The 12,973-nt window shown below is 52.4% G+C and overlaps 1 protein-coding gene across 1 annotated transcript in view; it reads left to right on the top strand.

Annotated features, from left to right (window-relative positions):
• Positions 1–12,973, top strand: part of GRIN2D (glutamate ionotropic receptor NMDA type subunit 2D) — a 39,534-nt gene that overhangs the window by 6,890 nt on the left and 19,671 nt on the right. The window contains exons 6-9 of the mRNA XM_006160236.2: positions 216–369; positions 4,258–4,383; positions 4,582–4,811; positions 6,899–7,059. Of these exons, the coding sequence (XP_006160298.1) occupies positions 216–369; positions 4,258–4,383; positions 4,582–4,811; positions 6,899–7,059 (671 nt within the window). The remainder of the gene's footprint in view (positions 1–215; positions 370–4,257; positions 4,384–4,581; positions 4,812–6,898; positions 7,060–12,973) is intronic.

Genomic DNA, 12,973 nt, shown 5'->3' with positions numbered 1-12,973 from the left:
AAGGATGGGGCGGGAGGATGGATCCCGAAGCCTTTAGAGAACTGGAGGAGGGCAACAGGATGGGGGGTGTGGGTGGTGCTTCCCCTTCTCTCTCCCCACCCTCCCACTCTGCTTCCAGCCCTCCTAGCCCTTTCTCTCACCCTGTCACTGTCCCCCGGGCCTTTGACCGCCGTGGGTCTCTAGCCACCTGAGCCGTCCCATCGCCCCGTCCCCAGGTGTTCTACCAGCGCGCGGACATGGCCATCGGCTCGCTAACCATCAACGAGGAGCGGTCCGAAATCGTGGACTTCTCTGTCCCCTTTGTGGAGACAGGCATCAGTGTCATGGTGGCGCGCAGCAATGGCACCGTGTCCCCCTCGGCCTTCCTCGGTGAGCCAGGGCCCTGGGACAAGCAGCCAGATCCAGGCAAGGCTGAAGGAGCTGCCCCCAAACATGTGGGCCCTGGGGTCTGAAAACCTGGGTTCCCATGCTGGTGTCACTTGTACTGGTTTGTTTTGTTTTGTTTTGTTTGTTTTTTGAGAGGTTTTCACTATAGGGTGCGTGCGTGCGCTTGCCAGACAGAGAGAGACATAGAGACAGAAAGCGAGAAATCACCCTCCAGGGGGGATGGTCACGCCGCAATCCCTTCTCCTCTCGGGATCTTGGGCACGCACACACACACACCCGGTGTGAGTTTTAAGCCACCGGGTCCGGGACGCGAACCATGGTCAACTATGTGGGAGTCCAGCGACATAGCCATTACGCTAACTGCTGGTTCCCGTCACTTGTACTGGTTTTGTGACTCCAATGAGATGCCATCACTCTAAGTCTCAGCTGCTTTTTTTCTTTTTGCTGTAGGGTTTGCAGGCTTGCTGGAGGGTGGGAGAGTTAGAGAAAGGGAAAGTGAGAAAGTGCCCCCAGAGGGAATGGCCATGCCACAATCTCTTCTCCTCCTTCTTCCTCTCTGGATTTTGGGCACTCATGCATGTGCTCCACGTGTGATTTTCAAGCCACCGAGTTTGGGACTCAAACACAGCGCAGTTGGCCACATGGGATCCAGCCACCTCAATCAAGCCACCTGGCTGGCCCTAAGCCTCAGCTTTCTAGTCTGTCCAATGGGAGACATAGCTTCCTCCACCAGAAGGAATTTCACCATGAAGTTAAAGAAGCAGGAGTTCAGGAGCCCTCTCGTGTGGACCACGTCTCCCCAGGCCCTATACCAGGCTCCGTGCTCGTCACGCTGTGTTCTGGGCTTCTTCTTTCTTCATGAGAGACCATGTGCATACACATGTGAGAATAAGAGAGAGGGACGAGCTCCCTCCACAGGATCTGCTCACACTGCAGTCCTAGCCTGGGGGATCTTGGGCACTGGTGTGTGTCCCCCATGGTTCAGGCTGATGGGCCGGGGATTCGAACCGCAGCCACCATGCCATTCAGCTTCCCTTGAACAGCGCCTTATTGCTGCACCCTTATTGCTGTGTTAGCCTTCTTTTTTCTTATGGCGAGCCCTCCATGTTGTGTAAGTTTCAAGGCCCATGAAACCGAAGTCTTCCTTTGTATCTAGGTAGAGACAGAATGGAGGTCAGCACAGCACGGCACACCGCGGGGCTCCAGCCACCCGGAGGTGTTTACCGGGCACCTGCTGTGTGCCTGGTTCTGGGCCACTTGGTGGGGTCAGGGCTGAGCGAGGCAGACACAAGTCCCTGCTCTATGGGAGCTCTCAGCGCCCTGGGGGATACAGGAGAAAAACTCCTGAGCTGGCCCCTTAGCCTAGTGGTTAAGGGAGCCTGAGCCCACATGACTGACCACATGGTTCAAATCCTGGCCCCAGACAGCTTAAAAATATGCAGGGCCTATGTGCGTGCGTGCCCGAAATCCTGACAGGGTGGAGAAATGCAGGAGAAGGAATGCAGTGTCACCACGGCCCAGCCCTTGGGGATGCTCGTTCTCTCCCTGTCTCTGGCAGGCGCATGTGCTCTTTGGAAATTGAAAAAAAAAAAAAAATCCTTAAAGGGATATGTAGACAAGCTCACTTCAGATAGTGGTAAATGCCCTGAGAAGGGAAGCCAGGGTGAGAGCGGGGGAGGAATGGACTGGTTCTGGGGTAGGTGGACAGGAGGTGACCCGCCCAGCACAAGTCTGGCTAGAAGCGCACTCCAGGCGGAGGGAAGAGCCCGGGCGAAGGTCCCCAGGTGTGTGTGTGCGTGGAGTGTTTGTGACGAGGCCTGTATGACAGGAGAGGACAGTGAGGGCGAGCGGGTGGGAGGCAAGGGCCGAGAGGGAGCAGGGCAGGTGTGGTGGGCTGTGGGCACAATGGCGCGAAAGGGGTTTCGCCTTCCTGCAGTGCGGAGGGCTCTCACCGCTGGAGGAGCTGTGGGGACCTGGTGGGTGTCGGTGTGTGCAGATACCTGGCTGCGGCTCTGGGGCCCTCAGAGGCTGGTGAGGAGCCCCTGCAGGCGTCCGGCCCAGAAGGGCTGGGAGTGTGGAATGGGGAGGTGGCGCTGGGAGTGAGACGAGCAGAGCAGACAGACTCAGGGTGTGTTTGGGAGGCGGCCACCGCCACCCCGCGGGACTGGGGGCTGTGAGGTAGATGAGGACAGCAGGGAGGCGCATCAGGCTGAGGCGACAGTTCGACAGTTCGCCTCAGTTCGCCTCGGTGTCCCGTGCTGAGGCCGGCCAGCTCCTGCGAGGGTGGGGCTGGCAGAGCGCTGTCACCCCTGTGCCTTGTTTCCTGCTTGTCTGCCACGACAGTCCCCTGTGGCCTCCTCTTTGCACCAGGTCTCTGCAGGGCTCACCGCAAAGCACCACCACGTGGGGCCCGGCCTTCAGGCAGCACTTTGCAAGGGAGTGACAAGGTCCTCAGAGGTGACAGGCATGTCCCCAGATGCCACAGTGATAGTCCAGGGTGGTGACCTTGCCATACCGTGGTGGGGGGCAGTCCTGACTCAGAGGAAGTGGTGACCTGGGCTTATTGTCACCGAGCTCCTGGCCACACAGTTACAAACAGAATGCGAGGAAGGGACAGAACGGGAGGGTGTCCAATGGTCAGGTCAGGGTGGCACCACTGGCAGGGAGCGAGGCAGAGAGGAGGTGGCTGGCTCCGCACTTGTGAGTTCTGGGAGGTTAAAGCGTGGTGCTCGCTCGAGAGTGATCGGGTCAGAGAGGAGTGTAGGAGAAGGCCAGGTAGTGGGGACTTTGTCCAGGGGACACTGGGGAGCCGTGGGAGAGTGGTGAGCAGGGAAAGGGCAGGACTGTTTCTGGGCCACGTGCGACTAGAAGGGAGACAGAAAACTGAGAGGCCGGGGAGGAGAGGAGGCCGAGCACCACGGGAGACGGGAGGACGGGACTGGGGGCTGGCAGACTGCAGTGGGTGACAGGGAGGGAGGCAGATGGATTTCTGGCCTGAGACTGGGTGGGTGCTGGGGTGCTGGGGCTCCCTAGACGGTCTGAGCTCTGTAGGAGACGTGGGGAATGGCTTGGGGAATGGCTAGGGGGCGGTAGAGACTCATGCCTGGGGCTCAGCAAACACATAGGAGACCGTGTATCCTTGATGGTGAAACCATGGAAAAGATGGGGATGGCTCACTTAGAGAGTCTCTGCCTCAAGCCAGCCTGGGGCACGGTGGTACAGGTGGCTGGACCCCACATGGCTGACTGCTCCTTTCAAGTCCCAGACCCAGTGGCTTGAAAAAGAGATTAGGTGGGACCAGCAGGTAGCATAATGGTTATGTCACTTGACTCCCATGTAGTCGACTGCAGTAGCTTAAAACTCATGCCAGAGGCGTAGGCTTGCGGACCTAAAATCCTGACAGGAGAATTGAGGAGAAGAGATTGTGGCATGGCCATTCCCCCAGGTGGTGATTTCTCACTTTCTGTCTCTCTGTCTCTCTCTGTCTCTCCTGCAAGGGCATGCCCTATAGAAAAAAAGAAAAAGAAAAAGAAAGAAATCTCTTTAAAGAAAGAAAAAAAGAAAAACAGATTGGGCACATGTGCGTGCATGCCCAAAATCCAGAGAAGGGAACGGAGGAGAAGGAATTGTGGCATGGCCAACCGCCCTTTCTCCCTTTCTGTCTTTCTCCAGGGAGTGCACATGCCCTACGGCAAATTAAGAGAAAGAGAGATTTTGAGAGAGAGAGAGGCTGCCTTCAGGGCTCTGGGTGGACAACAGGGTTGTCCCTTAGATGGGGAACCAGGGAAGGGATCAGATCTGTACTGCACTTCATATGTCTGGGGTCCCCTGTGCTTTGCATGGCTGTGACCACACTCGCTTCATCCCCAGAACCCTACAGTCCCGCTGTGTGGGTGATGATGTTCGTCATGTGCCTCACCGTGGTTGCCGTCACTGTTTTCATCTTCGAGTACCTCAGTCCCGTCGGCTACAACCGCAGCCTGGCCACGGGCAAGCGTGAGTCTCCCTCCTCCATTGCCCTACTCAGAGCTCCCTGACTATAGGTCGAACTACATTTCCCAGCATCCCCCTGGGTAGCGTTTTCATCTCATGAGGTGCCAGAGACCTCAGGGGCCACTGGGAATTGTAGTTCTTTCTGCTCTTTCATTGAGCAGAAGGGATTTGGGGTCTATGTCTGGTCCTGGCCCCTTGCAGGCCCTGGCGGCTCAACCTTCACCATTGGGAAATCCATCTGGCTGCTCTGGGCCCTGGTGTTCAATAACTCGGTGCCCGTGGAGAACCCGCGGGGGACCACCAGCAAAATCATGGTGCTGGTGTGGGCCTTCTTCGCCGTCATCTTCCTCGCCAGCTACACGGCCAACCTGGCCGCCTTCATGATCCAGGAGGAGTACGTGGACACTGTGTCTGGGCTCAGTGACCGCAAGGTGTGTGTGTTGCTGGAAGGGGAGGCTGGGGTCAGAGGTCACAGAGCATGTGACAGGGTGGAGGGGAGATTTCTGGGGACAAGTCTCATACCAAGAAGAATTCTAGAATGGTAGGATAGAATGTTCTGGAAGGAGAAAAGATAGGTTTCACAATAAACTGTTAAAATATTCCAGGAAAAAGAGGATGTCCCCAAGTGTCTTAAGGGCAGCACTGCCAGATGGGATATCCTAAACTCCGATCAAGGACTGGTTTCTGCAATTTCTTATCTATTGGAGACTGATGCTTTTGTAAAATACAGTAGAAATGGAGCCAGCAGGTGGCAGGGTGGTTAAAGTGCTGGATTCTCACATGGCCGATGGCACTTTGAGTCCTGGACCTGGCGGCTCACTTTCTCTCACGTCTTCTCACCTTACGACAAATTAAAAGAATAACACTAATAATAAATAAAATTAAATGAGCAATTCTTTTAAAAAATACAATAGAAATGAATTGCTAAAAAGGTAAAATAAGAGGCTAGCAAGTGGCATGCTGATTAATGTGCTGGACTCCCACGTGGCCGACTATGATTCGGGTTCCAGACCCAGCTGCTTGAAAATCACGCTGGGCATGAGTGCTTATGTGCCCCAAATCCCAGGACAGTGGAGGACAAGGGATTGCAGCATGGCCATCCCGCCGGTGGGGCGATTTCTCACTTTCCTTTTCTGTGTCTCTCCAACAGGTGCATGCACCCTATGAATAGAAAAACCTTAGGCAAAAACCTAAAAAAAGAAAAAAGAAAAACAAAATTTAAACCCATAAAAAAGTCAAACTCTTATTTCTCCTTATTAGATTCAGCAGACATAAAATAATTCCCTGAGGGAACCAGCAGTTAGCATAATGGCTATGTCGCTGGACTCCCACGTAGTCGACCGTGGTTTGCATCCCAGACCTGATGGCTTAAAACTCATGCCGGGTGCGTGTGCGTGCGTGCCCAAGATCCCGAGAGGAGAAAGGAGGAGAAGGGATTGTGGCATGACCATCCCCCCTGGGGGGTGATTTCTCGCTTTCTGTCTCTCTGTCTCTCTCTGTCTGGCGAGCGCACGCACCCTATAGCAAAAAAAAACTCTCCAAAAAAATAAAGAATAAAAATAATTCCCTGAGATTGCTCTAAATGCTCACTCTCAATTTCTGCACTTGCCTCCTTGTGATCAGTTCAGGGACTACCAGTCTTTGAGATGACAGTGGTTAACCGGGTGTCAGGGTCTAGTAGAGAGCTGAAAATGCAGCAGGTTGAAATAAGCAATTTTGTCTTTCTGGAATGGGATGAGATGGGATGGGATGGAGTGGAGTGGAGTGGAGTGGAGTGGAGTGGAATAGAATAGAATAGAATAGAATAAGGGCCAGAAGATGGTATGGTGGTTAAGGTGCTAGATCCTACATGGCTAAGTCTACAGTTCAAATCCTGGATCTGGAGACTTGAAAATCATTCCAGGCACATGTGCCTATGTGCCCCAAATCCGAAGAGGAGCATGGAGAAGAAGGGGTTACAGCGTGGCCATTTCCCTCAGGGGCAGGGGGTGTGATTTCTCACTTTCTATTTTCCTCTCTCTTTCCAGCAAGCACACACGCCCTATAGCAAAAATCTCCAAAAAAAAGAATGGAATGGAATGGAATAGAATAAGATAGGATAGAATAGAATAGAATGAATAGAATGCAAGAAAAAATATGACTATCTTATATCGTAAGGGCAAGGACAGTTTTATGAGACTTTGGTTTTAGTCACGGACCTGTCTGCCGCTTAGCTAACACGCACACAGCTGGCTACATCTGTGGTAGAATAGCGAACTATTTCGGAGTGGATTGGTAAATGGCACCTGTACCCAGTGCCTGCTGTGCCACCCCGGCCCCAGGACCCCCCGCAGTCCAGCAGGTTGACAGTTAACCCTGGCTCTGTAGCCGTCTGCAGATGTGCGTGCTGGGTGGGAGGAGAGCCGTTACCTGCCGGGGTGAGCACATGGCTCTGGGCATCTGCCAGGTGGCAAGTGTCCCCCATTTGGGTTGGGAATGTCGCTGAGTACCACCCTAGTAACTCCCCATTCTGTCCTAGTTCCAACGGCCCCAGGAGCAGTATCCGCCCCTGAAGTTCGGGACCGTGCCCAACGGGTCCACAGAGAAGAACATCCGCAGCAACTACCCCGACATGCACAGCTACATGGTGCGCTACAACCAGCCCCGCGTCGAGGAAGCGCTCACTCAGCTCAAGGCAGGGTCAGCGCAGACGCGGGCCGGGCGGGGGCCTGGGGACCCTGCGGGGGCAGGCCAGGGCGGGGTCGAGATTCATTCATCAGCCTCAGAGATAGCCTGGGCTGGGCCAGCTGGGAGGGCAGCGGTCACTGAGGGGGGAAGTGGACTACCCTTCCAGGAGTAGGGTCTAGTAGCTATGGAGGTTGGGGCCAAGCTGCCAGGCTCTGTCCAGGCTTCGTGGCCATGGGCAAGTTACTCAACCTCTCTGAACCTCTGAACCTCCTCTGTCAAATGGGAATAACAAGAGCACCTCTAAAGTCATTGTAAGATTTAAATTAGTGAATCCATGCCAAACGCTCTGGGCACACCGGAGGTGTTTGCTGGTGTTATTATCATCATTATAGTTATCATTAGATCTGAACTGACTGGATCAACACGTCAATTAGAGTGTATTTTTTATTTTATTTTAATTTTTTAAAGAATTATTTTATTTGTTCATTTATTTAAATTTGACCAGAGAGGAACAGACTAAGAGAAAGAGAGAGAGAGAGAGAAGGCAAGCCGCCAGGTCCAGGACTTGAACCACGGTCAGCCGTGTGGGAGTCCAGTGCACTTAACCATCATGCCAAGTGCTGGCCCTGAGATTGTATTTTTATTTTTTTACTTCTGTTTCCCAAATGATCGGTTCAGGCCCTAAGGTGCAGCCCAAGGTTCCACAGAAGCTGCGAGCAGTAACTCTGGCCCTCGTTTGTTCAGCCATTTGCTGAGCATTTGTCTTTACTCCCCTACGCTAGGCCAGGCAGTGGCCAGACAGACCGTAGTTCTCATCCTCAGCAGTTTAGGGTCTGGAGGTGGGAAGTGAACCATAAACAAGCAAACAGGAAAATCGAAATCATTTCAGAAAGTGATGAAGAGAGCATGGCTGGACTGGAGTATCTCCACCAGGGAGTTCATCTCCTTCTTGAAGGAGATGGCACTTGAGCAGAGCCCCAAAGGAGGTGAGGGAGCCAGCCAGTGGACTTCTGGGGGCAGAGTCTTGCAGCAAGAAGGAACCACGGGCATGAAGGGGGCGAGGTGGTTGTGGCCTTGGCTTACTGGAGAAATAGCAAAAAGGCCAGTAGGTGTGGGCTGTAGTGCTCAGGCAAGAGGAAGGAAGAGCGAGGGCAGGCGGTGTGACCGCTGAGGCCAAGGGCAGGGCTGGACTTTATTCCAAAGGCAGTGAGGCTTTAAGTAGGGAAGAGGGTGGTCTGATTCTATTCCGTTTTGTTTTGAATAATTAATTTTTTTCATCATCTTTATTATTAATTTTCCCCCCAATTTGACCACAGAGAAACAGAAAAAGAGAGAGAGGGAAGGCGAGAAAGCAAGCCGCCAAGTCCAGGATTTGAACCGTGATTGGCCGTGTGGGAGTCTAGAGCCTTAACCACTATGTCACCTGCCAGCCCCATGATTCTGTTTTTAAACATGCTCTCTGGCTGCAGTGTGGGGGTGTGGACAGGGCTGTAAGTGGGACCAGTGTGCAGGCCAGCATGTCATTCGGTCACATTCCCCCAAGGTCGCCCTCTGCTGACCTCTCAGGTAGTTAGTTCTCACTGGATCTTTGTTACTCCTGATGTGATTAGAACTGTTGGGCTGGGGCCAGCAGGTGGTGCGGTGATTAAGGCACTGGACTCCCATGTAACCAAGTGCTATTCGAGTCCCAGACCCAGTGGCTTGAAACTCACACTGGGCATGTGTTCGTCCATTCCTCAGATCCTTGGAGAATGAAGGAGAAAAGGTTGCAGTGTGACCATCTCCCCCTAAGGGGGTGATTTCTCACTTTCCCTCTCTCTCTCTCTTTCTCTAACTCTCTCTCTCCAGTGAGTGCATGTGCCCTAGGGAAGAAAAAAAGAGAGACTTGTTGGGCTGCAAGAAAAGGCACCCAGTCAATCTGGTTCACTAGATGGGTCAGCATAAGATGCAGATCCTCTCAGAACCAGCTACAGAAAGCAAAGCCAGGCTTTGTGGGAGTATGAGCATCATTTATTCACTTGTTTAAACATTTTTAAAGAACACTAGCCCTGGGGCCAGCAGATAGCGTAATGGTTATAGCGCTGGACTCCCAGGGCCAACCGCGGTTCGAGTCCCAGACCTGGTGGCTTCAAACTCACACCGGGCACGTGTGCGTGCATGCACAAAATCCCCAGGGGAGAATGGAGGAGAAGAAATTGTGGCGTGGCCATCTCCCCAGGGGGTGATTTCTCATTTTCTGTCTCTCTGTCTCTCTCTCTCTGGCGAGTGCACATGCCCTATAGCAAAAACCTCTTAAAAAAAAAAAAAAGGAGCACAGCTTCTGCACTAGATAGTAGCAGTCCACACAGCAGGAAAGTCAGGCCAGTTAGGGGTGCTGACGTGGACAGGTGTCTCTTACGTCCTGGATAAGAAGTCCAGGGTTGGTGTGGTTGGTCAAAGATATCATTGACAATCTGAACCTCTTTCATTGTTTGGAGCCACTGAACTTGCAGCTTACACCTTCATGCTCATTTTGGTTGCCTCATGGTCACAAGAAGGCTGCACCCCTCCATGAAGCACATCTTAGTTCCAGGTAGGAAGGAGGTGGGAGCTAAGAGTGGAGGGTTTTCTCCTGGCAAGGGGTTGCCATTTTGCGGAGGGGAGGAGTATGCCTGTCACAGGGACTTCTGGCAATTTCAGGATGTGTCAGAACGCCACGCCTTGCTGCACAGGAACTTGGGAGACCTCTGCTTGTGAACCAGGACTTTCCTATGTGGCTTTAGGTTTCCGGAGCATTGCATTTCACTGCTCCAGTGTGGCTGGCCTTGTCTCCTTCTATTTTATTTTCAGTTCTTTTTTTTTTTTTTTTTTTTTAGGTTTTTGTCATAGGGCACATAGGCTGGCCAGAGAGAGACAAGGAAAGTGAGAAATCATGCCCCTAGGAGGGATGGCCACACTGCAGTCCTTTCTCCTCCATTCTCTTCTTGGGATTTAGGGCATGCACGTGCACGCACACCTGGCATGATTTTCTGGCCACCGGTCTAGGTCTCGAAGCATGGTCAGAGTCCAGTGCCTTAACTACCACGCCACCTACTGGTCCTATAACTGGTCAATTCGTTTTTATTTTTGAGAGGTTTTTGCCTTAGGGCACATGCGCTTGCCAGAAAGAGAGAAAGACAAGAGACAGTAAGAGGGAAAGTGAGAAATCACCCCCCAGGGAGGATGGCCACGCCACGATCCCTTCTCCTCCAGTCTCCTCCTGGGATCTTGGGCACTCACGCACATGTGCCCAGTGTGATTTGAAACCACCAGATACGGGATTCAAACTGCAATTAGCCATCTGGGAGTCCAGCAATGTAACCACTATGCCATCTGCTGGCCTTGGCTGGCCAATTCTTAGTGGCCACATTAAAAGACAGGAAAGGGGGCTGACAGGTGGCATGGTGGTTAAGATCACTGATTTCCCACATGGCTGACCATGGTTCGAGTCCCAGACCTGGTGGCTTGCTTTCTCACTTTCCATCTCTCTCTCTCTGTCCCTCTCTTGGTCGAATTAAAATAGAGAAATAAAATAATAAAATAAAGTTAAATAAAATAATTTTTAAAAAAAGACAGAAAAATAAGCAAGTGGCATGAATTTGTGTTACAGTTTTATTTATTCCATGAGTGGTGGGTACCCCTGACAGGGTCTTGCCACTGAGCCAGCCAGGGTCAGGGCCCAGCGTGTTCAGGTTGACCGGGAATCCAAGCCCAGTTCTTCCATGTGGCCTCAGCATCCCACAGCAGCGCCCTAATATTCTCAGCTGAGCTCTAATATTCTCACCCAGTAGGTCCAGAATAATATTTCAACACGTAATCAGCATACACATGGGGAGGCCTGTGTTTGATTCCACTCCCCCCGTGCAGGTCCGAAGTCTGGGGTGCGCTGCACACCTGCAGCCCGGCTCTGTGGGTGGCCACGCTGCAGGTGCTCGCCAGCCACCCTGCACTGGGTGACCCAGGTGGACATATGCTGCCTGGCTGCAGAAAGCTTGCGGTGGGGACCACGGGCTCTATTTTATGCAACGAAGTGTTGCCTATTTCTAGAATTGCAAATAAAGCCAATTATGATCTAAAAAAGAAAAAAAAAAAAAAACACCTTCACTGTGCACATTATGAACAGAAAACATGACAGGGCTCGGGCCACCCCTTAGAGCACCCCTGAGGCTTTTCCAGCTTCCCTACTCACCTCAGCCCACTGGCTCATCTCTCCCCATCCCCCTTCTTCCTTTTTACCCCTCCCCAACCCCCTCCTCCAGGAAGGCCCCTGAGAATTCCAGATCCTCTCTCTCATGGACCAAGCAGGGCCACTTTCCCACACTCCCACCCTCCCTCCCCTACTTCGCCAGCACCAAGCGTCTTTCCTCTGGAAGCAAGGTGGCTGCAGACAAAACAACCTCCTCTTTACTCCCCTAGCTCCCAGTCCGTTCAGTTCTCATGCTCAGAAAGCGAGGACTCAGAGAGGAGCTGGGAGGGGCGGTGCCTGCGCTGGCGTGTAATCCCAGCGACTCAGGAGGCTGAGGCTGGAGGATCGCAAGATCAAGTCTGGCTTGAGCCAGGTAGATAGGCCCAGTCTCAATAAAAAGCAAAAGTTCTGGCAGGCTAGTCCCGTAGCCTACCAGGTAAGAGAGCTGGAACCCAGAGGCTGACCGCAGTTTGAATCCCAGCCTCAGCAGCTTGGAAATATGCCGGGTGCTCATGTACGTGGCCCCAACCCCAACGGGATGGAGAAATGGAGGAGATGGGATTGCAGCGTCATCACACCCCATTGTAGGGTGCTTTCTACCCCTCTCTCTCTCTCTGGCGAGTGCATAGTCTTTCTGGCAATAAATAATAATCATAATAGTATAATAATAATGACTCAGAGACTCAGGGGGACCCCACTTCCAACGCTACTTGCTTCGTGAGTGTGTTTAACAGGCAGTGAGAATGTGACTCCCCAGGGAGCCCAAGCCCGTCTCACAAATGAACCCAACTCTGTCTCCCTCTGAGCTCAGAACAAGGAAGGAGAGCTGTATTTTTCCCCATACAAATGTCAACTGCATCCCAGCCTTTAATAAGTAAAAATAGCTTGAGGCCTCATCCCGTGTCTTTTTATAGATTTTGTTCATCTTTTCTCTTTGAGACATAACATAATACAGTGAGGTACAAAAAGTCTGTAACTGGGCCAACAGGTGGCGTAGTGGTTAAGGCACTGGACTCTCACACGGCCGACTGCAGTTTGAGTCCTAGACCCGGTGGCTTGAAACACACCAAGCACGTGTATATGCATAGCCAAAATCCAGAGAGGAAAATGGAGAAGGGAATGCAGCAATTGCAGCGTGGCCATCCCCCACGGAGGTGATTTCTCACTTTCTCTCTCCCTCTCTGTCTCTCTGGTGAGTGCACCTGCTCTATAGCAAAATCTCTTTTTAAAAAAAGGGGGGGAGTTGGGACAAGCAGATGGCATAATGGTTACGTCGCTGGACTCCCACGTTGTTAACTGTGGTTCGAGTCCCGGACCCAGTGGCTTAAAATTCATGCGGGTGCGTACATGTGCATGCCCAAAATTCCGAGAGGAGAATTTCCACACCTTACTCTGGGTGTGGTGGCATGGATGTGTATGCATGTATGAACAACAGATGAGTTGTAGACTTCTTGTTTCTTTTTGTTGTTTTTCTTTTCCTCTTCTTTTTTTAATTGGCAGTGGGCATGTGTGCTTGCTAGGAGACACAGAAAGAGCAAGAGAGGGAGAAGGCACCTCCCGAGGGGGCACAGCCATGCTACCGCCCCTTCTCCATCTGTCCATCCCGTTGGGACCTGCAGCACAAACATGTACTTGGTGTGCTTTTCTGCAGTTTTTGAGCTGCAGTTGTTCATGTGGGACCCAGCTTCTTTACCCACTAGGTTCTAGGGGCAGCCGTTAACG

This window comes from Tupaia chinensis, unplaced genomic scaffold (assembly GCF_000334495.1).
Source record: "Tupaia chinensis unplaced genomic scaffold, TupChi_1.0 Scaffold000673_1, whole genome shotgun sequence".
Lineage (NCBI taxonomy): Eukaryota > Metazoa > Chordata > Mammalia > Scandentia > Tupaiidae > Tupaia > Tupaia belangeri.
Note: the sequence above shows the minus strand (reverse complement) of the source record. Positions and strands in the feature narration are given on the sequence as shown.